The sequence below is a fragment of the Sorex fumeus genome, unplaced genomic scaffold (assembly GCF_029834395.1).
Source record: "Sorex fumeus unplaced genomic scaffold, SorFum_2.1 ptg000061l, whole genome shotgun sequence".
In the NCBI taxonomy this organism is placed as follows: domain Eukaryota; kingdom Metazoa; phylum Chordata; class Mammalia; order Eulipotyphla; family Soricidae; genus Sorex; species Sorex fumeus.
Genome location: NW_026606118.1, coordinates 43,849,097 through 43,875,092, shown reverse-complemented (window position 1 = coordinate 43,875,092; position 25,996 = coordinate 43,849,097). Strand labels below are relative to the sequence as shown.

Sequence of the window (25,996 nt, the reverse complement as noted above, 5' to 3'; positions counted from 1 at the left end):
CCGAACACAAAACATTAATTTTAAAAATATGTATGCCGGTCAATATTCATTACAGCTCTAAGTACAATAGCTAGAATATAGAAGCAACCCAAATGTCCAGCAAGAGAGGAGTGGAAAAAGAAGTCGCATTTTATAGAAATACATAATGGAATACTACGCAGCAACATGAAAAAGTAAAAGTCAACACAGTTCACAGTCACTTGCATGGAATTGGAGGGTCTCATGCTGAGTGGATTCAGTCAGAGGCAGATGGACAACTACAGGATGATTGCATGCCCTGAGGCGTACAGAAACATATCAAGGACATAACATTATCAGTAATAAACCTTGGGTACTGGAATCCAGGCCAGAGAGTGCAGGTCGGGGGGGCAAGAGGGGAATGACTGGGTTGTTGGGAACTAACACGGAGCCTCAGTGGAGGGTCTTGAGTACATGGTGGTGCTAAGGCAGGCAACAGCATGCACCAGAACTAGAACTAGAATCGGCAGCTATTGGGGAGAATGGGGTGGGAGGTAGAATGTTGCCATTGAGGACATAGGGATGGAGAGGGGTACAGAGGATCATGGAAGAGCAGTAGCGAGGTGTGCAGGAACTCTGAACATCAAAGCCATAAATGTTTAATTCTGTTACCTTAACTATAGTTTTTTTTAAGTGTTTCTTTGCATGACCCTGCATTTTGAATGCGTGTGCCAAGTGGCACTGTTGGGCAAGGGGGCAAGTGGGGGAGGCTTTGGGGAGTATCAAAAAAGGGTTCAGGGGGCTGGACCAATAGCACAGCGGGTAGGACATTTGCCTTGCACGAGGCAGACCCGGCTTTGATTCCGAGTATCCTATATGGTCCCCTGGAGCAACCCCTGAGCATCGCTGGGTGTGACCCAAAAAGAGAAAGAAAAAGAAAGGAAAAAGAAAAGAAAGTGGCTCATAACGAAAGAATCAGGTGTCTGGACTCAATTGCAGGCCTTAGCAGAGGCTCATGACCTACCCAAGTAGGACCGTTATACCATCTTTGAGTGGAAAGTAAGTATGTCAGAAGACTTTGTTTTAAAAGAGCATAATCTTGGAGCTGGAGGAATAGTTGCAGTGGGTAGGCAACTTGCCTTGTGCTCAGTGGACTCTGGGTTGATCCCTGATATCCCATATGGTTCCTCTGAGCCCACCAAGAATAATCTCTGAGCACCAAGCCAGGAGTAAACCCTAAGCACTACCAGATGTAACCTCCCAAACAAAAAGAAGTAAGATGAAAAGAGCACAGTCTTGTACCAGCTGCACTTTGAAGACAGGAGTATTCACCTGTGTCAGACTTAGACCAAATGTAGCATCCAAGCTGACTACAGACCCTCCAGATTAGGCAAAGTTTCTACTTCTTCCATTTCTGTACCTTGTCTCAGGACAAAAAAAAAAGAATACAAAACAAAAAAACAAAACAAAACAGTGTTTTAAGATCAGTAGGGCTGGAGTAATAGCACAGTGGGTAGGGCGTTTGCCTTACATGCGGCTAACATGGCTGACCCGAGTTCGATTTCACTGCTCCTCTCAGAGAGCCCGGCAAGCTACTGAGAGTATCTCATCTGCACAGCAAAGCCTGGCAAGCTACCTGTGACGTATTCGATATGCCAAACACAGTAACAAGTCTCACAATGTTACTGGACTCGCTCGAGCAAATCAAAGAACAATGGGAGGATAGTGACAGTGACAGGGAAAAGAAGTCTAACCAAAGCTCTGGATTCTATGGCTCAGTGAAAGGGGAAACTGAGGCAGAGCGCCGAACTCTGCCTGACCAAGAGTATTGTGGGCAATGCTTAGTATCTTGCCTGTGGACCATGCTTTGGTCTCTTGGGCCCCTCCACCTGGGACTGGGGATCCATCACACTCACCTGCAGGAGCATTGGGGATACTGAACAGTCACTGGCTGCCTCAAATATAAGTGTGATTCATACATAGGGGCTGGAGGAACAGGGGGAGCAACAGCACACATTAATCACCGATATATAGGCCTGCGTGCACCGCCGTAAGGGGAAAGGAGGGCATTTGTCATGTGTCCCCTGCCAGGATTTCTGAGCCTGCCCAGGGGAAGCCAGAACACAGGCAGAAACAGATTGTCAGGGACTGAGTACAAAGGCAGCTAGCATCACCTTGCTACAGCATGCCTCACTCTCATCTGAAGAATGAAATATTGACAAAACCCATAAAGGATTTGGTGGGGAAAATGATGGCATATCCATGAAAAAGTATGAGCCACTGAATAGAAAAAAAGAATAGAGCCATTAAAGGGATTAAGGTAGATTTAATATAACAAAAAACCTCTCCAAAGCATATTAACTGAAAAGAAAGGATGAAAAACAGCAAAGAGTCTCATTCTATTTATGTAGAAAGGAGACACCGAGGGCAAATACCATGCCAATATGTATTTATATACATAAGGCTTTAATAATATGATATGCAGTCAAACACATGTGTCTATATGTGCTTAAAATGTTCCTGGTGATTGACAAGAAAATATAAACAACATTTTACTTTTAAGGACTTAAGACTTTAATATTCTATTTGATTTATTTTAAACTATTTAATGATAAAAATCATATAAATGGTTTGGCCCCTGGGTGCCTTTTTCCCATCCTCTCCTCCTGAAAACAAGCTTCCAGACCATAGAAGTGGGCAGTGGTCCTCAGAGGTCACTCCTGGTGCTGCTCAGGAGCCACATGCAGTGCCAAGGGTCAATCTGGGGCCAGTCATGTGCAACGCAAGTGCCCTAACCCCTGTACTATTGCTCTGGGTCCTTACACACATATAAATATACATATGATATATATGTTATGCACAGCGGTAGAGTGTTTGCCTTGCATGCAGCCAACATGGCCAACCCGAGTTCGATTCCTCCGCCCCTCTCGGAGAGCCTGGCAAGCTACCGAGAATATCTCGCCTGCACGGCAGAGCCTGGCAAGCTACCCGTGATGTATTCGATATGCCAGACACAGTAACAACAAAGTCTCCAATGGAGACGTTACTGGGCCTGCTCGAGCAAATCGATGAACAACGGGAGGACAGTGATATATGATATATATGGTATATATGATTTATATATAATATAATCATATATAATATGTAAAGTCACTGTTACTGTCCTGTTGTTCATCAATTTTGCTCAAGTGGGCCCAGTAACGTCTCCATTTTGAGACTTGTTGTTACTGTGTTTGGCATATCGAATACGTCATGGGTAGCTTGCCAGACTTTGCCGTGCAGGCGAGATACTCTCGGTAGCTTGCCGGGCTCTCCGAGAGGAGTGGAGGAATCGAACCCGGCTTGACCGAGCTGGCTGCTTGCAAGGCAAATGCCCTATTGCTGTGCTATCACTCCAGCCCAATACGTAAAATATATAAATATATTATGGATAACATACATATAATGGGCTGGAGTGATAGCACAGCGGTAGGGCATTTGCCTTGCAGGCAGCCAGCATGGCCTGTTGGAGTACACAGAGCTTAGGTTTATCAGGTTGCACCCATCACAGTGCTCCCGAGTCACTCCCATTACTTTGTCTGTCTGTAACCTCTTCTATGCTCTCTTCCCCAACCAATTTGTAAGGTCTCATCCTTCTTAGACACTGAAGCTGTACTGTAAGTAATATTGCCTTCCTCCTCTCCTTATGTCTTTTGAGCAGTTTAATGCAATGTCCTTTTGTATAGATGCAGGAAGACAATTAATTAATATGCTCGGTAACTTAGGAATTGATTGGCTTTGAATATTATTGGCTTTGAATATTATTCACTCCTGGGTGTCTGCCTTCTCAACTTAAGCCTCAGTTGCCCTCACTTCCTAGCACCCCAAGGGCAGGGTCCCAACGTGGGACTGGATGGAACCAGGGCAGACCGGTAAGTTATGTGCTACCTTGGCATCGCGATGGGCCAGGCCAAGGTGCCACGATTCTTAACTATAAGTTAAGAGGTTGATCATAGGCAAATGATGTCATGATCCAAAAGTAACGACGAGACTAGGGCCCTGCTGCTAGGAATAGGAAAGATATCTGGCCTGAGCACTGCAGTCTGAGATCGAGATGGCCCTAGGAGAGCAATTCTATAAGCTCAAAGTATTTCTTACTGTGTCCATACAAAATGATTAATATTATGTATGCTTATATGTTGGTTGGACAAGGAGAAACACATCCTAGAAGCAGTTTTCCTGTGTGTCCTGACTAGCTTGGATGAGACTGTTTTCTCCCCTTCAAACTGCCTTTAGTAAATGATTTCAGTATATTGAGGTAGTTTCTCTTATCTCACAGGAACCTAGCTGGCCTTAGGTATACAGTTCCCAGGTGCTAAGCCAGGCCTGGTCTTTGGGATGTAGATGCCTGACTCCAGGCTGGCTGATTTTGGGGATGTAGATTCCAAGCTCTAGCAGACTGGTCTTTGTTGTGCTAATCTAAATGCTTGTAGCTTGTAAAAAGGTGAGGCCAGGATTACTGGCCTGCGGATGTAAAGAAACAGTGTATGTTTTGCCTCAGTGTTCTTTCTGTAACTCCTTTTGATGACATCACTATATTGCCCCCTTTAGAGGTACTATGATCTATATAAGGGAGATTTCAGGGCTCTGGGGGGTGGGGGGGGGACACGTGCATCAGAGAACCTGGGAAATGGGGCTGAGGACAGAAGCTGAGAGAACAAAGGCCCACGTGCTTGAGGATTCCTGAGGCCTCCATGACATACATCTCTTCCATGTAATAAATGGCTGCTAAGACCAACCAGCTTGGCCTCGTTTCCTTCCTTCGCCTGACCATCGCCATCGACCTCCGTGGAGTGGGGAAAGGGCCTGACCGCCGGCCCCTTTTTATTTTTTGTGTGTTTACACAATGGCCAACCCAAGTTCGATTCCTCCACCCCTCTCGGAGAGCCCAGCAAGCTACCGAGAGTATCTCGCCGGAACGGCAAAGCCTGGCAAGCTACCCGTGACGAATTCGATATTCCAAACACAGTAACAATTATCAAAATAGAGATGTTACTGGGCCCGCTCAAGCAAATCGATGAACAACGGGAGGACAGTGACAGTGACATACATATAATATATAATTATAATTTTTTGACTAGGTAAATAATAATTTTTTATCATTAAGAATAGATGTATGACCTTTTTTCACCCGCTCTGGCTTAGAACATCTTTCTACACATCGTGGATTTATCTGATCCCAAGGAAATCTGGAAGTTTGTGGAGAATTTCAAGCAGGAGCATAAACTCAATGTTCTGGTAAGTTTTAAAAGCTTGCACAGGGCGTGTACATCTCATGTGTAGTGATGGACTGAAAGTACATGGGTGGGCATGTGGGGGCGACTCAGAGTCTTTTACCATGAGAAGTTTTATGTCGTCGTCTACTTGTGGCTTGGGTGTGTGAAGGGAGGGAGGAAGGGACATCTTCCTGCAGAAGCAGTGTGGAGGAAGCACACGTCCCATTTTCCATGGAATGAGGACTTGTGTGTCTGTATTTCTGAGCCCTGTAGATTTGGTGTATTACGATTAGAGGCTGTGGCAAAGTAAAGATCAAACACTCAGCTCAAAGGGATGCATGGGCCTGGCAAGCAGACCATTTTGCTCTTTTTTGTTGTGTGGATTTCACCGAGAGGTGGGACTCAGGTAAGTTGTTGGTTGTTGCTGTACACTCCCTCCAGACACCCTGCTTGGAGTTGAGCTGTGTCTCTGCCTCAGCGGTTTCAAATGTACTTCAGTGTATTCTCTTGGGCTAATATTTGCTTTGGGCATGGCTCCAAACGAATGGAGACTTCAGGTGACGCCTAGCTCAAGCTGAGATGTTCTGTAGAAACAGTGCTGAAGACTGAGTCTGAAAGAAAGGTCAGCTATCTCATTACTATCTGATGTCAACTAAATATATTTAATCAAATAAAATATATTGTTAAAGTGAATTTTGCAGGGATGGAGAGGAAACTCGACAGGCTGAGCCTCTATGTTGTATCTAAGAGGCCCTGGGTTGATTCCCGATCAGATTCCAGACCCCTCATCCCATATGGTCCCTGAACTCTGAGCGTCACCGGCAGTGATCCCTGGGAACAGAGTCAGGATAAAACTGTGGGCAAAATAGGGTGTGGCCAAATTTTTTTAAATTAATATGTGTGTGTGTGTGTGTGTGTGTGTGTGTGTGTGTGTGTGTATTTGGCATTTGGGGCTGCACCCAGCAGTAGTCAGGGAGTCCCCCTCCCTTTGTGCCTTAGTGTGGTGCTAGGGCTCTAATTTGAGCCTTCCAAATGCATGCTGTGCGTGCATTCAGCCTGTCCAGCTATTCTGGCCCTGCTATTATTATTATTATTATTATTATTATTATTATTATTATTATTTTGCTTTTTGGGTCACACCTGGCGATGCTCAGGGGTCACTCCTGGCTTTGCACTCAGGAGTCACTCCTGGCAGTGCTAGGAAGACCATATGGGATACTGGGAATCGAACCCGAGTTGGCCGCATGCAAGGCAAGCGCCCTACCCACTGTGCTATTGCTCCAGCCCCTCTGGCCCTGCTATTGACTCAATTTTTCTTTGTTTTTGCTTTTGGGGTCAGATCTACTAGTGCTCAGAGTTTACTCCTGGCTCTGTGCTCCAGAGTCACCCATGATGGTGCTCAGGAGACCATATGTAATACCAGGAAGTCAGGATTGAACAGTCTCAGCCATGTGCCAGGAAAGCGCCTTAACTCTGTACTATTCCCCCCCCCCTTTTTTTTAACTGTTTAAATGTAACTATACTCTAGAAAAGTTGAGATTTCTATTTCTTTTGGATCACAATGGTCTGGACAAATTCCCATAGAACTTTACCATGATTAAGTTGCCCTCTGAACTCTTGACCCAGTTCTGTGGCAGAGTCTTCTGCATAAGTTAGAGTTTTCCTGGGGGAAGTTTGGAGAGAAGGGACAGATGAGCAGATTTGTCATCGTCATCAGTGATGGGGCCAGTGGTGGTGGCACGGGCCTTAGAAACAGGTTCTCTGGCCCTCTTTCCCTTGATTTTGAAATGGGAACTGTAATTTTTAGATCAATAATGCAGGTTGCATGGTCAACAAAAGAGAGCTTACAGAAGACGGACTTGAAAAAAACTTTGCTACCAACACTCTAGGTAAGTCTAAATTGTTTTTTTTTTCTTTCTTACTAACTTGTTTTTAGCAAAAATTAACCAGATACAGATGATACCAAAGAAGGATTAGAAAAACATGAGCCAACATGTTGGGTTCTTGGCCCTAGGCCTAGTTATATTTGCTCCATATTTCACTGCATTTACTCTTCTTCATAAGACACTTTTTATGTTTTTTGTAATATGTTCAGTAATACTCAGCATTACTGAAAAATTTGCTTAGGGTTCAAAATCAGAGCAGTAGACACATTACATGGGAGCAAAGAACTAGTTCTCAGGTGAACATAAACACAATTGGAGTCAGGGGATGTCTGGCCAGGACTTAGGAAGGTACAGCCATGAGACAAGATGGACCAAGAAGGTTGCTGAACTAGACAGAGCACAAGGCCTGGCTGTGGAATGACAGGCCAGTGGTTCTCAAAGTAGAATCTCTGGGGCTGGAGCAGTAGGCACTTGCCTTGCACACGGCCAACCCTGGTTTGATCCTTGATGCTGCATATGCCCCCTGAGCACCACCAGGAATGGCCCCTGAACACAGAGGCAGGAATAACCCCAGAGCATCTCCAGGTGTGACCCAACCTCCTTCTAATCCCCAACCTGCCTGCATATCAAAACGGATATGCGGTATTCTCGGATCAGCTGTATTAGCATGGCCACAGAACTTGGTGGAAATGTATGTTTTCTTGGGCTTTGCCTCCACATCTGCTAAAGTCAAAACTGCAGCACGACTGAGAAATCTCTTCCAAGCTAACTTCAGATGGTTCTTGTACATACGAAGAGAATCAGCATTCCAACTCTAAATTTTCTTGGATTGTCTCTTTATTGAACCAAGGGACTCCTGTCACCTTGCTCCCCTGCCTTCACATTCTCAGACTCCTCAGTGTCACTAAAAGCTTAGGGTGTGATGTCCCCTTAGCAAGGGAGGGCAGGTAGACGGAGGTTTCCTTCTAGGACTCTTGCCTTCCCTGAGAGCATGGACAGGCACCACAATCTATAGGAATTGCCAGTTTGATTGTTCTGCTAGTTACTTGTACTTTTGCACAGATCTGGGCTGCAGCCAATGAGCTTTATAGCTCTTACCCTTTATTTCCTATTGGTGTTAGAAATCTTATTGATCTTTCCGACCTCAAGACGTAGTACAAAACATGCAACAAGGCAGGAGGCAGGCAGCTCAACGTGTCTCTGATGGATGAGGAGATGCAGGGAGGTTAAAATAGCATCAGTAGCACCCGGAGCAGCCCACATCTCGCTCTGAGTCCTAAGACTCTGCTGGCTGCCTTCCCGATCAGAAGCCTGTTTTCCCTGCTGAATGATGCAACACGGAATTGGTTGTTTTCAGATTTCTATGATCTCGTTTGACCTCTAGAAATGTTTCTAATTCTCAGCTAAACCTCAGTGTGGTTCCTGACATTTGGAACAAGGAACAGACCTGTTGGGTTTGCAGGCCCCAAGCTGGAGGGGGGTCTGGCAGGGAGGGATTGTATGTGACTGGGAGGGCAACTGTGTATGGCTCTTTGTTGAGATGTTTTGTGTGAATCAGTGAGGTTTAGAGATGCTGCTCCTTTGCATGCAGTGATGGGGCGGGGGTGGGGGGACAAGTGGCAGATGAAGGTATGGTGAGAGTTTAGCTGGCACGGAAGGTGCCACTGCACCCGGCTGAGCTGCAGGCCACTGCACTGAGGAGCTGAGGGGGCTCAGGGGGCAGATTCTGTTTGGCAGCTGGTCTCACCCCTGCACACCGGGTCTCCCCCCCATCACATACGTTTTGCCTGTTGGCATTCTGAGGCGCAGCCGTCGTCGCTGAGGAGTGAAGACAGATGGGACAGGGGGAGCCTGGCTGAGCATGCTGCTGGCAGTGTTCCACAGACCCTCATTGCCGCTGCCCTCAGCCCTGCCCTGAGATCTCCCAACACAGTCCTCCCAGGCTCCTGTGAATTGACTCCAATAACTGGGCAGGGCCAGACGTTCCACTTAGGTCATTCTGGGAGAACATACGTCAATGCACAGGAAATGTTCTGTCACTTGATGCTGCGGTATTTGCTGGTCTCTAGTCACTGGCCTATTCACACTGACAACTGCTCCTTCCAGTCGGGCCCCAGAGCCCAGGAACACCTCGAGAATAATAATAAGCGTGTCTGAACACATTTCATGTACCGGGCCAGCACCCAAAATTCTCTGGATTATCTCAGTCAATTTCCAGGACAACTTTACAGATTTAACAGACAGGAAACTGAGGGTTAGAAATCATCTGAAAACTGAGTCTGGGGAGGATGTGTCTTTTTGTTGTTTTTAATTTGAGGCATGTGATTTATAATTCCACTAATGATAGGTATCATGCATACAGTGTTGCCACACCACACCCGCCACTATTGTCTCAGGGTCCCCCTATCTGCCCAGTAACACCTCCCCGTCCAGTTCTGTAGGCCAGTTCTCAGGTTCTGTTGTCTTTGAGCATCTGTTGTTTCCTTACTGTGTTTCTGTATCTTCTCTGTACGATAAAGGTGATTATGTCTGTCACTCTCCAGAGTGACTGACTGCACTCAGCACCATCCCCTCCAGTTCTACCCACATAGCAGGAAATTGTGCAATTTCATCTTTTCTTACAGCCAAGTAGTATTCCATTGTGAAGATGTACCACCGTTTCTTTACCGGGTCATCTGTTTTTGGACATCACATTGTTCTCAGATCTTGGCTTTCGTGGAATTTCTGGGTCATGTGGAAGCTCCATTCTCAGTTTTTGAGAATTGTCCAGACTGTTTTATAAAGAGGTTGAGCTGGCTGACATTCCCACCCAGAGTAGGTATTCCACTTTCCCTCATTTGTCTCAAAGGACAGGCCTTTTCAAGCCCAGGACAACTGATAGTTGTACTGTCAGTTCATATTGCAGCCCAGCAAACAACTCCAGCATCTCAGAGCACATAATAATCCACATGTATTTTCTCCCAGGTGGGCTGGACTCAGCTGAGCTCACTGGAGCATCGGAAGCAGCGGGTTTGGCCTGAGCAGCTCCCAGAGTCTCCCAGTGCTGGGCTTCCGGCTGGCCAGGGCGCACTCCCTGGACAGTGGCAGCCCAGGTGTGTAAATGTGTCTCCAGCCCAGCTTGCTCTACCTCTTTCTCCATCCAATACGAGTCCTTTCACAGAGCCCGAAATCGAGAATCAGGAAAGCATTAAACTCTCACAAGAGTCTGTTTTTATTACATTCCAATTTTTCTTTGGGGAAAAAAAAATTAATCCAAAAAGGGAACAAGGCTGTAGAGCCGTAGAGGAAAGCAGACAGCTGTTCTCCCCTGGTACTTTTAATCAGCATGAGACACAGCTTCTTGTTTACTAGTCTTTCCCTTTGGAGCTGGGCTGACGTCTTTGTCCCAGACTGAATTCCCATGAATTTCAGCTTTCTCTTTCCAAGTGCTTGTTTCTCCCCCTGAATGCCTATTGGTTGTAATGTCCTCCTCACTTCTGATTATTTATGGTATGTTTCAGCATCTTGGAGGGACTGCCTGCCCCTTACTTGTCTTGTTCCGAAGACAATTTACCCAAAAGGATCGAGAGGTTAAGGGGGTGGGGGAGGTGAGGTAAATAGATTTCACAGGACAGGAGACTGGGAGGACAGAGACTCAGGAAACCACTGGCAGGGGCCCTTGACCCTTAGAAGGATTTAGAGATCCAGGACAAAGTTTTTGGACTTCAACTGTACTTTGGGGCTCTGTGCAGCCCTCGTAAGCAGGGAGCATTAATGAACCCCAAAGTCAAGATCTTTTACCTGCTGGTCCTTGGCTTTCTGCTAATGCTGAGGCACAAAAACGCCCTGGTGTTGAGTCCTCTGGGCCATGATGTGCCCACTCTGTACTCTGGGTGGCGGCAGCTCCCAGGGCAGACCCAGCTCGCTCTGTCTCTGGGACCACTTGCTCCCCGGCTCCTCTCCTAGCCTGCAAGCAAACAGCCATGATCTGGGATCTGTCGGGTGGCCAAGAACTGATCTGGTTATCTGGCTGCAATATGTTGCATATTTTATTTTATTTTTATTATTAAAAAATGGGTAGATATGGGGCTGGAGAAATAGTACAGGGGGTAGGGCACTTTAAATTTTTTTTTTATTAAATACCATGAGGTACAGTTGTAGACTTACAAATTTTTGTGCTTGGGTTTCAATTATGCAATGATCAAATACCCATCCCTCCACCAGTGCCCATTTCCCACCACCACGGATCCCAGTATCCCTCCTACCCCTCATCCCCCCATCCCACCCTGCCTCTGTGGCAGGGTATTCCCTTTTGTTCTCTCTCTCCTTTTGGGTGTTGTGGTTTGCAAAAGAGGCATTGAGTGGCAATCATGTTTGGTCTATAGTCTACTTTCAGCATGCTTCTCCCATCCTGGGAGGATCCTCCCAACACCCTTTATTTGGTGCTCCCTTCTCTATCTGAGCTTCCCCTAGCATGTGTGGCTAGCCTCCAAGCCATAGAGCAAACCTCCTGGTACTTATCCCGGCTATTCTTGGGTGTTAGTCTCCTATTTTGTTTCTTTATGTTGGGGGTAGGGCACTTGCCTTGAACGTGGCTGCCCCCGGTCTGATCCCTGGTATCCCACAGTCTTCCGAGCACCCCCAGGAGCAATTCCTGAGTGCCAAGCCAGGTGTTATCCCTGAGTATCACCAGGTGTGGCCCTGCTGAAATAAAAATAAAACAAAACAAAAAATAGATAGGGGCTGGAGTGATAATATCACAGGGTGTTAGTTTGCCTTGCACGCAGCCAACCTGGGTTTGATCCCCAACATCATACATCACCTGAGCTCTGCCAGGAGTAATTCCTGGGCGAAGAGTCCAGAATAAGCCCTGAGCACAGCTGTGTGTAGCCCCCAAATAAACAAATAAAAAGGATATTATCTCATTCCCCTCTCCTAAAACTGTGCTGGCTTCTCCCTCCCTCCCGTTTACTGGGGGGAAGATGTTGGGTCTGAGGCTACATTCAGTGTATTCAGGGCTTACTCCTGGTTCTGAGTTCAGGAATCACTCCTGGTGGTATTTAGGGAGTCAGATGCTGCACCAGGGATTGAACCCGGGGCTGCTGCGTGCATGGCAAGCATACTACTTGCTGAGCTATCTCTCCAGACTCTCTTGACCCAGTGAGATGTCAACTCACTGTGGGCGTGGGCCAGTCCCCCATGTGTCTCCTTGTGCATACAGGTGAGTTACCTAGTAGCTTGCTTCATGCCACAGTGGACGCAACAAGGAAAGAGCTGAGACTGGGGACAAAGGGAAAGTGTGGATTCTCCCCAAACAAGAAGATCTCACAAGAAGTGGAAGACTCCAGTGCTCCCACTGAGCTTCATTTTCCTTTGGGACTCTGCACTGCCAATGTCCTTGGGGAAGAGGAGCTTTTAGATGGTCTGTCATCTGTGCATAATCTCCCTGAACATTTCTGTCACGCACATGGAGAAGGGGCAGTGGTACACACACACACACTCCTACATACACACACACTCATCCACACTCACACTCACACACACACACACACACTCTCTCTCTCTCTCTCTCTCTCTCTCTCTCTCTCTCTCTCTCTCTCTTTCTCTCTCTCTTTGCTCCCTTGTCATGTTGACCAGCCACTCCCCAGGGAGACAGACCGATTCTGTTTTCCTGTAGATAGCACCATTGGTCTAGTAGTGGCTGAAGTGGCTTTAATTCAAGTCATCTGGAGGTTTTGTGAGCCAGGCCCGGATTTCCCATGTTACAAGTAAAACCGACTAAGTATTTTTCTCATCAGTGATCACTTTTGATGCGATTAGGATATCTGATGGCCAAGTTCTTGTATGATTTCAGGAGCACCTCGAATTTTCTCTTGGGGTGGAGGCATGGTGGAAGGGATGCTCTGAGAACCCTCAGCCCTCCTGCAGCTCGACACACTTTTACATCCTCTTAATTAGCTTATAGAGAGATTTTCTTCAAGGCATGCACCCATGTAATAAAGGTCCGTGTTGCCATATTTAGAAGACTATGTCCAACATAAATTCCACTCTCAAATCTCTTTCCCATAATGAGCCTCCATCGACATAATGAGTTCCTTGGAAGGAAGGCATTGTGTAAATTAAAAATACTAATGAGTCATAATGATAACGAATTATTTTCCTTATTACCGGGAACAGGACTAACCTTGGGCATTTTCCAGTAGCTGAAGGTGCCTTCCTAGTACCCAGGCCTGCTCTCTCCTGGGACCCTGAACCCAAAATATCCCTTTATTTTCCCTTTTCATCAAAACTCTGAATCCCTTTTATGTCCCTCCTTTCTCTAAGCAGTCTTGGGAGAAGAAGGTCACTGAGCTGGTTCATATTAAGGTGACTCCTTACTATGGAGTGGCCAAGATTCCCTCATTTCTATGCAGCTCTGCCTGTCTGTTTCCAGGAGGATTCTTTGGAGGTTGGCAGTGTTCAGAGCTTACTCCTATCTCTGTGCTCAGGGACCATTTCTGGTAGGGTTCAGGAAATGCAATGCCAGGGATTCAAACTAGGGTCAGCCCCATGCAAGGCACTTTCTGCACTATCCCTCAGGAGCCTCTGGAGATACTCTTATGAATTTAATTTAATTTTATTCTTGCTTTTGGGATCACACCCTGTGCTCCTGGCTCTGCACTCAGGAATTACTCTTGGAGATGCTCAGGGGACCATATGAGATGCTGGAGATCGAACCCGGGTCAGCTGTGTACAAGGCAAATGCCCACCCACTGTGCTATTGCTCCAGCCCTATTCTTATTTTAACAGGGCCTGGTAGGGCCTGGAAGATGGCTCAAAGGGCTCAAATGTGTGCTTGCATGTGGGAGTCCTGGGTTCAATTCCTGGAACTGCATAATCCTCTGAGCTCTGCCAGGAACGATCCCCAAGCTCTGAGTTGTGGTCTGCCCCTGAGCAACACTGGGTGTGGCCAAAATAAATGAATGAATGGCAGTTGATGGCCTAGGGGAGGACATGGTGGCAAAGCACCTGCCTTCTGAGTGTGATTCCAAGTGATGCCCATATGTGCCAACTTCAAACTTGGTGGCTCTTCAATCTGGCACCCTTGGTGCTGCGACAGACTATGCCAGTCAGAGTCAGCAGCAGAGTGTGTGAGCCCTGCAAGCACCCAGCAGCAACTGTGTGCACTGTGGTCAGGAGAGTGACGACCCCCCCGTCCCCAGAGTGTGGGGATGCTTGCAGTGAAAGGAGTGAATCACGTGGGGAACATGTGTGCACGCACCCCAACCCTGTGAGACCCTGGTACGTGCACCCTGGCCTGGACACAAGAGCAGTGAAAGGGGAGGAAAGAAGCGAAGGTCACTGGCTAACACCCTGGAAAGCTTGGTCACTGGGGAGCTGAACCACGAGCACAGATACACTGTATTCTCAGGGTTCATTCCCAAGTACCTCTGAGTGTGCAATTGAGCCCACTGAGGAAAGGGGCAGGTTGGAGGGGGCTGAGGGCGTTACCTCCCATCATGAGCTGGACAAGTGAGGCAAAAAAACCAAGCGACTGTGTCTGTTTCTCTGGGCTCAGCAGCTGCTCCTGAAAGCCAGTGCTCGGGCACTGCTTTCCCCGATACCTAGGACTGCCCTGCATGCAGGCTCCTTTGCCACTGCCAGGGGAGTGGGTCCAGCTGGCGCAGCTCAGCCCTGATGTCACCTCAACTCAGTCCTCTCTGCCCCAGGGGGTTGGGCCATGTGCGGCTGGCTCAGGCGATCACACCATTGCTGGTTTTGTTTCTGAGTTTTCTGTCCATTTTTTGGGCTACTCACCTGCAAGGCCAACACCCACTGCACAGTCACCCTAGTGCAAGCTGCTTTTTATTTATTTATTTATTTATTTATTTATTTATTTATTTTTCATGGGAGCTCCCCACCCCCACTCCAAGGGACAGGCACCTCCCACCTCTCCATCAGGTCCAGGAGCCTTTTGCTTAGCAATGTTGGGGATTGGCGGGTTGGCAGCTCAGAGCAGGAGCAGGACCCTGGGTTCTTGGCATCTGTGTGAACAGGGTGAGGTGTGGGGCAGGATCCAGGCATTGGGTCTTCCCAGGGTAACGGTGACTTGCAAACTCTCTTGCAAACTTGAGGACTCAGGGAAGATTCACCTTTTGCCGGGGGGGGGGGGGGGAGCAGGTGGGGAGGGCAGCATACCTGGTAGTGCTTGGGGGTCCCTGTCAGGGGAGCTCAGGGGCTATTCCTGGTTCTGTGCTTGAGTGACCACTGGAGTTGCTCAAGAGACCATATGTGGTGCTGCGGATTCAAACCCGGGTTGTGCCTGTTACAGCCCCGTGCAAGGCAAGTGCTTTGCTTCCTGTAAAGCATACTGTACTGTATGTCTGGCCTGAAGGACATCTTCTTCCAAAGACAGAGGAGTCTTTTGTGGCAAGTGCTGTTGCTGCAACCCCACCCCCACCCCCATGGTGTTTTCTCCAGCACCTTCAACCTGTGTGTGCCTGCATGAGGCTGTGGTCTTCCCACTGGCGTTTCTGTTGTCACCTACACGGACACAGGTGGTGTTGCCTAGGGGGTGAAGGAAAGCAAAGTGCTGTCAGGTTCTGGAGCGGGAGGAGAGCCTGTGTTCGTGCCGACCAGGGGAGAGGGCGGCCAGCTGGGGAGGGCTCCAGGCCGGCCTGCTGCGTGGAGCCTGCGTCCAGCTTTCATTCCAGGGACTCAAAGGACTTATTTACGACCATCCGTCACGGCAGGCTGACGGGCAGAGCACATTTGGCAGAAGTCCTTTCTACTTCTCGCAAATTAAATCACAGAGAAAGCCACCAGCAGTGAATACAAAGAAAGCCTTTAAGGGCTCTGAACGGATGGGAACATCGCATTAGCGACTGAGAGGCGGTGGAGATCGTGGGGCCAGGGACAGCCCAGTGTGCTCCTGGAAGGAAGTCGAGACTTGGGTTTCTGTAGTGGACAGCACAGAAACCAAGTGATCGTGCCCGGTCTCTGGTGTTTTCTCGTTACCTTGAGTCCTCATAGCCATGAGGTGGGCATCCAGCTCATCTCCCTCTTCTGTCAGGAATTGAGGCGAAAAAGACTACATGTGAGCCCACGCCCCTGTTGCCATAGCCCCTGTGGGCAGAGGGCAGAGTCCAGAGCCCTGCCTGGGGCGCCCTACCATGCTCACCTCACATGAGGGGAGGAGCTTTCACTGACTGCTACCCTTCTCCACACCCAATACATGGTAGCACATGACCATTATTTCAGAACACATAATGATAGTGCTGTGCATGCAAAAATATTCCCGCCACTCAGAGATACATTTTTTTTAAAAAGCAAATTCGGGGCTGGAGCGATAGCACAGCGGGTAGGGCGTTTGCCTTGCACACAGCCGACCCAGGCTCGATTCCCAGCATCCCATGTGATCCCCTGAGCACCGTCAGGAGTGATTCCTGAGTGTAAAGCCAGGAGTAACCCCTGATCATCGCCAGGTGTGACCCAAACAGCAAAACAAACAAACAAACAAACAAACAAAGGCAAATGCACCAAAATATCATCCTGGCAGAGATTTTTCTCTAAATCTTGACATCTCCTTCCTTACACCAGTGGGATTCTCTGTTCCTGCTCATTTTTTTTTTATTAGTGAGACACCATGAGGTACAGTTGTAGACACATGCTAGGGAAAAAGGGAGCTCAGATAGAGAAGGGAGCACCAAATAAAGGGTATTGGGAGGATCCTCCCAGGATGGGAGAAGCATGCTGAAAGTAGACTATAGACCAAACATGATTGCCACTCATTGCCTCTTTTGCAAACCTCAGCACCCAAAAGGAGAGAGAGAACAAAAGTGAATGCCCTGATACAGAGGCAGGGTGGGATGGGGGAGGATGGGAGGGTGGGAGGGATACTGGGATCCGTGGAACTGTGTTCCTGCTCTTACCCAACTCTTCATTGCAGCGTCGGGAGAATCCTGCTCTCACACAGACCTTGCCATGGTTTTCCTCTTCCTTTGAATGATGGTTTATGACAGTGGGAGCCATGTGAAACTAGATGCTCACTGTTAAGTGGTCCAGATCCCCAACCAGCAAAGAAACACAGCAAGAAGAGCATACGCCTTGTCCCCCGGCCAACTGTGCCACCTGCAGCAGAGCTAACTTTGCTGCTCCCTCTGTACCCCCTTGCCTGAACAGATGAGATGGAATCAACCCGCCAAGGGTCCAAACCCCCAGTTCCTCCCCTGCAGTGTGGGCTCGCTGCAGTTTGAGTCTGTGGGTTGCATTTTCCTTCTCTGACACAGGGACAATTTTTCTCTTGTTTTTGTCTGTTCTGATCCTGGGGAGGGAAATAAGGATGAGGCGGGAGCCACTTGGAGCTGGGTAAACTCCTGGGTCAGTTATACCCCTGGGGCCAGGAGGGAGCTGGAGAGGGTGCAGGACACCCCCCCACCCCAAGCCCTCACTGGATGTCCTGTGCTCCTCAGGTGTCTACATCCTCACCGTCGCCCTGATCCCCGTGTTGGAGAAGGAGCAGGACCCTAGAGTGGTGAGTGGCTTGCACCGTTTTGCTCCTGATGGGGGAGCGGGTGGTCGCTGTGCTCCTCACTCTCCTTGGTGCCCATTCTGCCCACGGGCGTGGGGGACATGGCATCCTCCCCCATGACTCGCTCTTGGTACAGTGTTCGGAAACCAGGCATTGGTTTGCTTTCTGGTCCAGCACATGGAATGGGGGCCGAGGTGGAGGGGAGGAGGCAGGAGGAGCTCCTGATATTGGGACTGGCTTCCCGAATGTTCATTCTGGCAGGAAACAGCTTCCCGGGCATTCTCCTGCACCCCTCACCCCTACCCCTCTCCTGCCCCTGCTCCTGTCCTCCCCTTGGCATGACGGGGCGGCTGCCCTCCATTCCCAGCGTCCTGGGGAGGAGGCCAGGGTGGGGCTGGCCACTTCCCGGGGAACATGCCCTGACATGGGTAGGCCAAAATGACAGAGACCCCAGGAGCTAGGAGATCACAGTGTTTATTAATCCTCATTCTGGTGTTCCCAGCTTCCACCTGGACCCCAGAGCCATGTCACCTCCAAGGCAGTGTCCCGAAGAATCCTGATGTGGGGAGAGGGGCGGGACTGCAAATTCCGGTGCCACACAGCCCCAGAGTCCCACGAGGAGGCAAATGTCAGACGCTGCAGCCGCAGACCAGGGAGCACCAGCTCCCTAAGAAGCTGAGGAAGCGGGGGACAATCTGCACCCCTCCTCAAACCTCCAGATTGAAAGTGGTGCTGTGGACTCTTAAGCCTCCCCCCGCGGTGCTCAGGACTCTCAGCTGGTGGGATGCTTCTGACCCTAAGGTCCACTGCCAGTCAGCTCTGGCCCCAGCTCTCTGATTCCATCCACAGACCTAACCCCAACACTGACTCCTAGAATGCCACGCCCGTAGCGCTGCACACCCCAGAGTTATGATCAGTTCTGGGAAGTCCCTGGATGGGCTGGGAAGAGCAGTGGGCGGTGTGACCTGTGTGGGCTCACGGCTCTCTGTGCCACGGCAGGTGACGGTGTCCTCCGGGGGAATGCTGGTCCAGAAGCTGAGCACCCAGGACCTGCAGTGGGAGCGCGCGGCCTTCGATGGCACCATGGTCTATGCGCAGAACAAGGTGAGTGCAGGGCATCCCTGACGCTCTGTCTCCGCGGCCCACCTGGGTCCTCTGCTAAGGAGGCCCACTCCGCGTCTCTCACCCACTGGGGTTTGGCAAGTCCCAGCAACTCCCCACTCGCAGTAAATCCTCTTCTTCCTGGGGGCCCAGGCTGCTCTGCTGACTAGGCTCACCACGGGGAGAAGCCCCCGAGATGGCCACTCCTCTCTGGGCTGTCTGCAGAGCCACAGCCATGTGCCGAGACCCCCCAAACATGAGTCTCAGAGCAAGTCGTTACCCACACAGCTCAGAGGAGATAAGAGTGTGGGAGGGCATCTCTGCATTGGACACTCGGGTATGAAGCCAGCCAGGTGATAGGGTAGGAACTCATGGCCCACCCAGTTTCATGGGAAGTGCCAACATGAAGCCAGATTTCGGTTCCTGGGCAGCACGCTTTAAAAATCCCTACCGGACTAAGTCCTTTTGCCTCTGGAACCATGGCTGTGCCAGAGAGCCGCTCATGGGGGGCAACTCATGACCTCTGTAGGGCATGAAGGAGGAGCCGGTACCGCCCCCCTTCCCATGAGACTGCAGTTGCCCCGTCACCGCCGGCACATATCTGGCTTTCCAATACGCTCTGAGGTGGTGGCCATCTTGCTGCCAGGGTGTGAGGGGGAAGCAGAAGGGAGCAACACCCCAACACCCTTTCCCTCCCGGGGAGGCATGGCACCATAGTTTAACGCATGGTCCATTCACTTTTCTGCCGCAAGCTGCTGGGCTCTGGACTAAGTCCTTTTGCCTCTGGAGCCATGGCCATGTTGGAGAGCCGCTCGTGGGGGGCAACTCATGACCTCCATAGGGCATGAAGGACGAGCCGGTACCGCCCCCCCTTCCATTGTGTGACTGAGACTTAAACCTGAAAGCTTAGTAACTTTTCCCACAGTGATTCAATAATAAATGGGTTGGAGCGATTCAATAAATAAATATAAGAAGAAAAATAAATAAATAAATAAACTATGAAAAAAAAGTAAGGTGGAGTATATGCTCAATTCAATCAGCTAATCAGCGGCTGAATAAATAGCAGTACTCTTACATTAAAAAAAAAAAAATCCCTATCGGTATCTGTTTGGCCACGTCAGGGGTAGAAGGTAAGTGGACCATAGCAGAGCCGCACTTCCTGCCTGGCTCCCTTTTAAAAGGCCAACTCGAGGACTGGAGATAGTCCAGTGGGTACTACGGCACTTGCCTTGCATGCGCCTGACCTGGGTTCGATTCCCAGTGCCCATATGGTCTCCTGAGCACCACCAGGCGTGATTCCTGAGTGCAGAGCCAGGAGTAAGTCGTGAGTACTGCCAGGTGGTGTGCCCCCCCCCCCCAAAAAAAAAAACGAAAGAAAAAGAAGCCGGTTTGGCCCTTTCCTCACTGGACTGAGCTTCCTCATTTCATTGTGAAATGAAGTGACACGCCCTCATCTCATCCCCCTCAGCGGGGAGTCCCATCTCCTGTGTCCCCTGGGACTGCCCCACTTTTGCTCACTGACTCTCTCGCAAAATCCTATGGCTTGCTTCTCCTGAGCAAGACCCCAAGGTTATCGGGGATTATGCTGCAGTACGGGATGAGCCCCTCAATGCTCAGGCTGGAGTTGCAGAGGGGTCCTCAGCATGGCATGATCAGAGTGTGGGTCTCCGTGAGAGGAGGGTCACTTACCACCCACCACGTCCTGGAAGCACAGCGAGCACGCTACTCCGGGCCGGGCAGACTGCGTCCACATGCTAGGATGTGCTCCCAGGACACGGCGGGGACATGGGGTGGCAGCTGGTGAGGGGTGGCTCTGCCCACCTCCAGCCTGCCTGGTCTGGGGAGTGTGTGACTTGCGGAAGAGGAGGATTTGGACCCCGTGGGGCAGAGTGGGTGGGGAGTGGGTGTGTGCGGCTCAGGAAGTCTAGGCAGCTGTAGGTGGCTCTTGGTGGTCACTCAAGTCACAGCACCAGCCCTGAAGACTGTGGAAATGCCCCCCGCTGAGTGCTCTTCCCCTCCCCCCCCCGCAGAGGCAGCAGGTGGTTATGACGGAGCAGTGGGCCCGCGTGCACCCCTCCATCCACTTCTCGTCCATGCATCCTGGCTGGGCTGACACCCCAGGTATGTGGGAGGCCCTAATTCCCCAGCATCTTCCCTGGGTTCCTCTGAAAATACCGGCTCTCCTGCATTCCAGTCGAGAGTAGGGTGGGGGTGGGGGGCGGTGAGGGGGGAAATCTTGAGTTTCTGGTGGATGTGGGGAGCAGCTGGCTTGCTCTGCTCTGTGCTGGGTTGTGGCAGCACCAGGCTCCCCTGGTTCAGGGGGACAACACATGCCCCCACCCCAGGAGGACGAATGACTAGGGACATCCACGGAGGGGACCCAGGCTGCCTCCCCAATGCCTGGGGCTGAGGAGATACAAGTTTCATGGAGGTGAAAGAGACGAGTGGGGTGATTGCAAAGCTCCTGGGGTGCAGGAGGGAGAGTGAAGGGTCCCTGCAGGCTGCCCCTGCCCCACTCATGTCTCAGGCAGCAACTCCTTCCCTCAGCCCTGGCTGTGCCTGTGACTCACCTGGACCCAGGGGCAGGTCTGCCCAGGCTGGAACTGTGACACAGACTGAAGGGGAAGGTAGCAACCAGGGCAGTGAGCACTTCCAGGGGTACGGAACTGTGACACAGACTGAAGGGGAAGGTAGCACCCAGGGCAGTGAGCACTTCCAGGAGGACCTGACTGGGGCCACTCTCTGGAAGGCAGTTCATGAGAAACATTTGCATCATTCGAGGGCACATTTAGAGATCCTCTGTCCCCAGGCCTGGGGCGTGGGTGCAGGTGTGGCAGCTATGTGTGAGAACAAATAGAGTGAGGCCCTCTGCGGAGCAGCCCTCGCACCCCAGGATGCAGAGCGCGAGGCGGGGGCCGGCCAGAGGCAGCCGCACTCTCTCCTGCAGCAGAAGAAAACTCCAGAGCAGCCAGGGAGCCTTGAGCCTCAGGGAGGCTGGGCCCTCAGGGGATGGCGTTCACTGGCACTGAGTCCTGAGGTGAGTCTCCTGTGGCCTCACTGGAGAGGACAGCCTGGGGGACCGTTCATGGGCCCTGCTTGAGCAGCAACTGTGTCCGACCTCCTGCTCCCTGAGAGTAGGAAGAGCCTGAGTGCTCCACTCCATCTCCAGGCACTGCCATCACCTCAGCACTTGGTGTGAAATGTGCTTGAGGTCCCCTTCACCCGTGTCCCCAACCTCTGTCCTCTTCACCCGTGACCCTGATCTCTGTCCTCACCAGTGTCCCCATCCTCCCGACCCACGTCCTCTCCTCCCCACCCGCGTCCCGTCCTCGCCACCATGTCCCCGTCCTCACCCATGTCCCTGTCCTCATCTGTGTCCTGTCTTCAACTTGTGCCCACCCCAGCCCCCACCGTGTCCCCTTGTCTTCCCTCCCTGCAGGCGTGAGGCGAGCCATGCCAGGGTTCCACGCCAAGTTCAAGGACAGGCTGCGCACGGCGGCACAGGGGGCGGACACTGTGTTATGGTTGGCACTGGCTGCCGCCGCCTCCAAGCAGCCCAGCGGCCTCTTCTTCCAAGGTGACTCCTGGGCCCAGGGTAGCCACACTCCCCTACCCCCCCAACTGCCTTCGGCTCCAGTTGGGGCTCTTGGGGCGGACCTTGCTCGACGGGACACTCGGGTGGCAGTGGGGACCCCCCTGCTTCCCCCTTCCGGGAGGGGCGAGTTCTGAGGAGGAGGCCAGCTGGCTTCTCCGTCACAGGGACCCGAGGGCAGTGAGGCAAGCCCAGAGCTATGCTTCAGGTTCTCTTCCCATGGTTCTGCCTCTTCTGGGCCCCCTAAAGGGTGTGGTGCTACACGGGCCCTGTGGTGTGGGGGATCCCAGGCAGCCTTCAGTGCTACCTCTGGGATGCTTGAGGCTCTGACTGGTCAGTACACGCAGGGCCCAACCCGAGACACCCTCTGGCTCTGACCCCTCCTTCCCCAGGATCACTGCCCACTAGGCATGGGCTGGTGGGGAGCTGACGATGTTGGGGTGAAGTCAGAGTACTTCCTCACCTGCCTGCTCCTACCCCCACCTTCGCCCCCCCATTTTCCAGAGGGCATCTGGGTCCCTGGTGTGGCCCCTCTCTGCCGTGCCATGGCCGGGAACCACGGGCCAAGGCAGCGCCTGCAGTCGCCCTGCTCACATCTTTGCTCTCCTCACCGTAGATCGGAAACCAGTTCCCAAACACTTACCTCTTGCGAGAACCTCCTGCTCGCCGACAGAAGAGGAGAAACTCATGGAGATCCTGGAAGAGATGGCTCAGAGATTTAAATAGGCCAGGCCGGGCCCACACGGGTCAGACTCGCGCCTCGAAGAACCCAAGCAGCAGCGCCCGGGCAGAGGGCGGCTGTGACGCCTCCTCTGTTAAGAGGAGCCGGAAGCTGTCTGGGAATAAATGGATTCGCTGGGGCTGGGACAGGCTTCCTTTCCGTGCCTGTAAGTGCGATCGCCTTAAAAACTGGACAGCTACGGTCACTGTCAAAAGGAAGGGTGGGAGCAGACAGGGCCCACTTTGCTGCCTGGGCTTCTGTAGTGGGGGCTGTCCCGTGTCCCGGAAGGAGTGGCAGGGTGGCATGAGGCCGAGCTGTATCTGCGTAAGGCCGGGAGGGACCCTGATCACGCACCACCCACAGTTGGAACATTGCAGGGAGTGTTTTGGACACAGGGATGGTTACACATACATTTCACCTCTTGGAACAAAACCGACAAGCGGGTTTAGAATGGAACTGTATGTCGGGGCTGGAGCAATAGCACAGCAGGTAGGGTATTTGCCTTGCACGCGGCTGACACGGGTTCAATTCCTAGCATCCCATATGGTCCCCCGAGAACCGCCAGGAGTGATTCCTGAGTGCAGAGCCAGGGGTAATCCCTGTGCATTGCTGGGTGTGACCCAAAAAGGAGAAAAAAAGAATGGAACTGTAAGTGCACTGGTGTTCAAGGACACTGCCCCACCTGTCCCAAGGTGGGGTGGAAGGGATCCCCTGCCAGCTTCCTTGCAGACACTGAGATCCCTGTGCTCAGCCAAGGAGTGCCTAGGAAAGGCTCCTGGGTGTGGCACCTAGAATGTCCCTCTCAAGGAGGAATGTGGGGGTCTCGGGCTGTGCAGGCGCAGGTGGGCCCCAAGGGGGACACATAGTAACAATGTGGGGGGCGTGGAATGGGGGGATGGGACACTGTTCCACACTGTGTGGTCACTGGTCTGATCCATAAAATAAGGGGCGATTTTTAGAGAGACCTTTCCTGAGTGTCAAGTCCCCAAGACTTAGTCTATTTGGGAAGTTCACTGACTCAGGTAAGTGGAGCTTAGAAACAGAAACGGAAAGCAGACACCACAAGGCCTACACGGCCGGTCCCCTTGCTGTGCTTCAAGGCAGAAGAAATGGCTGCTCCTCTCCGACTCCAGACTCCAGTGCTCTCTGCGGCCAGCCCCTTTCCATCCCCCTGACCCCAGGACTGGGCTGTCGTGTCCTGTGGTCACACATTACGGCCTGACTGCAAGGATGGAGCCACACCAGCCGGAGGTTTCCAGAGATTTATTTTAAGCCCCAGAGGCAACATTGCAGGGAGCGTTTTGGACACAGGGATGGTTACACATACATTTCAGCTCAGGAAGCACAGTGGGAGGGAGGTTCCAGCACATTCCCAGCATCCAGCAGCATCTGACCAAAGAACCAGATACAGACATCTGACCCCTGGAGGACAGCCTCCTCCCCCCGGTCACATTCAGGAAGTCAATGGCAGGACAGGTTGGTGAGGTGAGGCCAGGAGGGACAGTCCACTGCATAAAGGTTCACATCAGAGAAATCTGTTCCAACTTGAGGCTCGTGCCATTCTCAGCCCTCAGAGTCTCGTTTCCAAAGAAGAATGAGAATGGTACCCTAGAGCAACAGGCCTGCTCCGGCAGGCTCAGAGGGCAGCGTGGAGAACAGCGGCGGCTGGTCCCGGGTTAGGAACGCGGTGGGAGCAGGCACGAGGGGCCAGCACCGCCCCTGCCTGCTGTCCAGTTCGAAACAGTTTTTGTTCTTCTCACATAAGGGCTCTCTTTTGCAAAATGACAGTAGGCTAGAAGAAAGTCACTTACATAAAACAAATGAGCACGGAGGTCATTGGTGACATGAGGATTTTGGTCCGTAGTTCACTGGGCATGTACGTTACTGACATACGGCTGCCATTCACCAAAATGGGGGGAAAGTGTATATATATGAAATACTTAAAGAAAACAGGCACCTTTTCCCCTTTTTGATTATAAGCCACCTTCTCACGAGTCCCTGAGAACCAAGACAGAAAATGAAAAGAATCACATAAAAATATCAAGCTCTGATTCTAAATCGGACTTTTAAGTCCAACTGCAATTCCTTAACACCTTCTCGCCCAAGAAAGTCAGATCCACTTTTTGACTCACAAAGGTGAACACTCTGAGGTATTTTGTTTTTAAGGAGGTGGTACCATAACACAAACTTCCTCCTTCACCATCTTTTGCAAACCTTCGAGGTGCTGGGCAGGAAAGGAAGAAAGCAACTCACGCCCCGGAGACGAAGACACTATAGATATGTGAGAGCAGAGTTCAGGCAGCTGTGTGTGTGTGTGTGTGTGTGTGTGTGTGTGTGTGTGTGTGTGTGTGTGATCACAGGACTGAAGAAGGATCCTCAAATTCAACCCTGGCTCATGGCCTGAACTTCCTTTCCATGTTTGTGTGTGTGTGTGTGTGTGTGTGTGTGTGTGTGTGAGATCACAGGACTGAAGAAGGATCCTCAAATTCATCCCTGGCTCATGGCCTGAACTTCCTTTCCATGTCTCTGACACGGTGTGGGGAACACAGGACACACAAAGGAAGAATCCCAGCCCGATTTCTGTCAGATTTCTAGGCTACTTGGTGAAAGGGATAATGTTTAAAGGCAAAATTAGGAGCAAACCCTGAGGAGTGGTCGAGTTCTTGGTTGTAAAGCTGCACTAACGCTTACCAATGAACATGGATGTTCCTGAATTAAGTGATGAGGATGATGCCACTTGGGCATTCAAAGAAAAGGCAAATGGGTGTAACAGCAGACAAGAGCCAACCAAGATCTGTGGTGCTCTTCTGGATGGGCTGGGATTCCCAGGAGCTGCCTGGGCCCTTTTTAGTGTCCCCGTATAGAGAACAACTTTTGCTCCTTTCCCTTTGGTGAGTGCCCCTGTCATGAAGGCTTAGTGCATCTGCTGTGCTGTACTGAAATGACCCGTCACTGGCAAGACCAGTGTGAGGTTGAGAAGGACAAAGAGGGCTG

At 51.0% G+C, this 25,996-nt stretch overlaps 1 protein-coding gene across 1 annotated transcript in view; it reads left to right on the top strand.

The window, feature by feature from the left end:
* The window catches only part of DHRS12 (dehydrogenase/reductase 12), a 33,755-nt gene extending 10,680 nt beyond the window's left edge, over positions 1 to 23,075 (top strand). The window contains exons 4-10 of the mRNA XM_056126173.1: positions 5,143 to 5,235; positions 7,021 to 7,102; positions 17,530 to 17,591; positions 18,588 to 18,692; positions 20,720 to 20,810; positions 22,129 to 22,266; positions 22,898 to 23,075. Coding sequence (XP_055982148.1) covers positions 5,143 to 5,235; positions 7,021 to 7,102; positions 17,530 to 17,591; positions 18,588 to 18,692; positions 20,720 to 20,810; positions 22,129 to 22,266; positions 22,898 to 23,007 — 681 coding nt within the window. The 3' untranslated portion in view covers positions 23,008 to 23,075. The remainder of the gene's footprint in view (positions 1 to 5,142; positions 5,236 to 7,020; positions 7,103 to 17,529; positions 17,592 to 18,587; positions 18,693 to 20,719; positions 20,811 to 22,128; positions 22,267 to 22,897) is intronic.
* Positions 23,076 to 25,996: the final 2,921 nt, after the last annotated feature.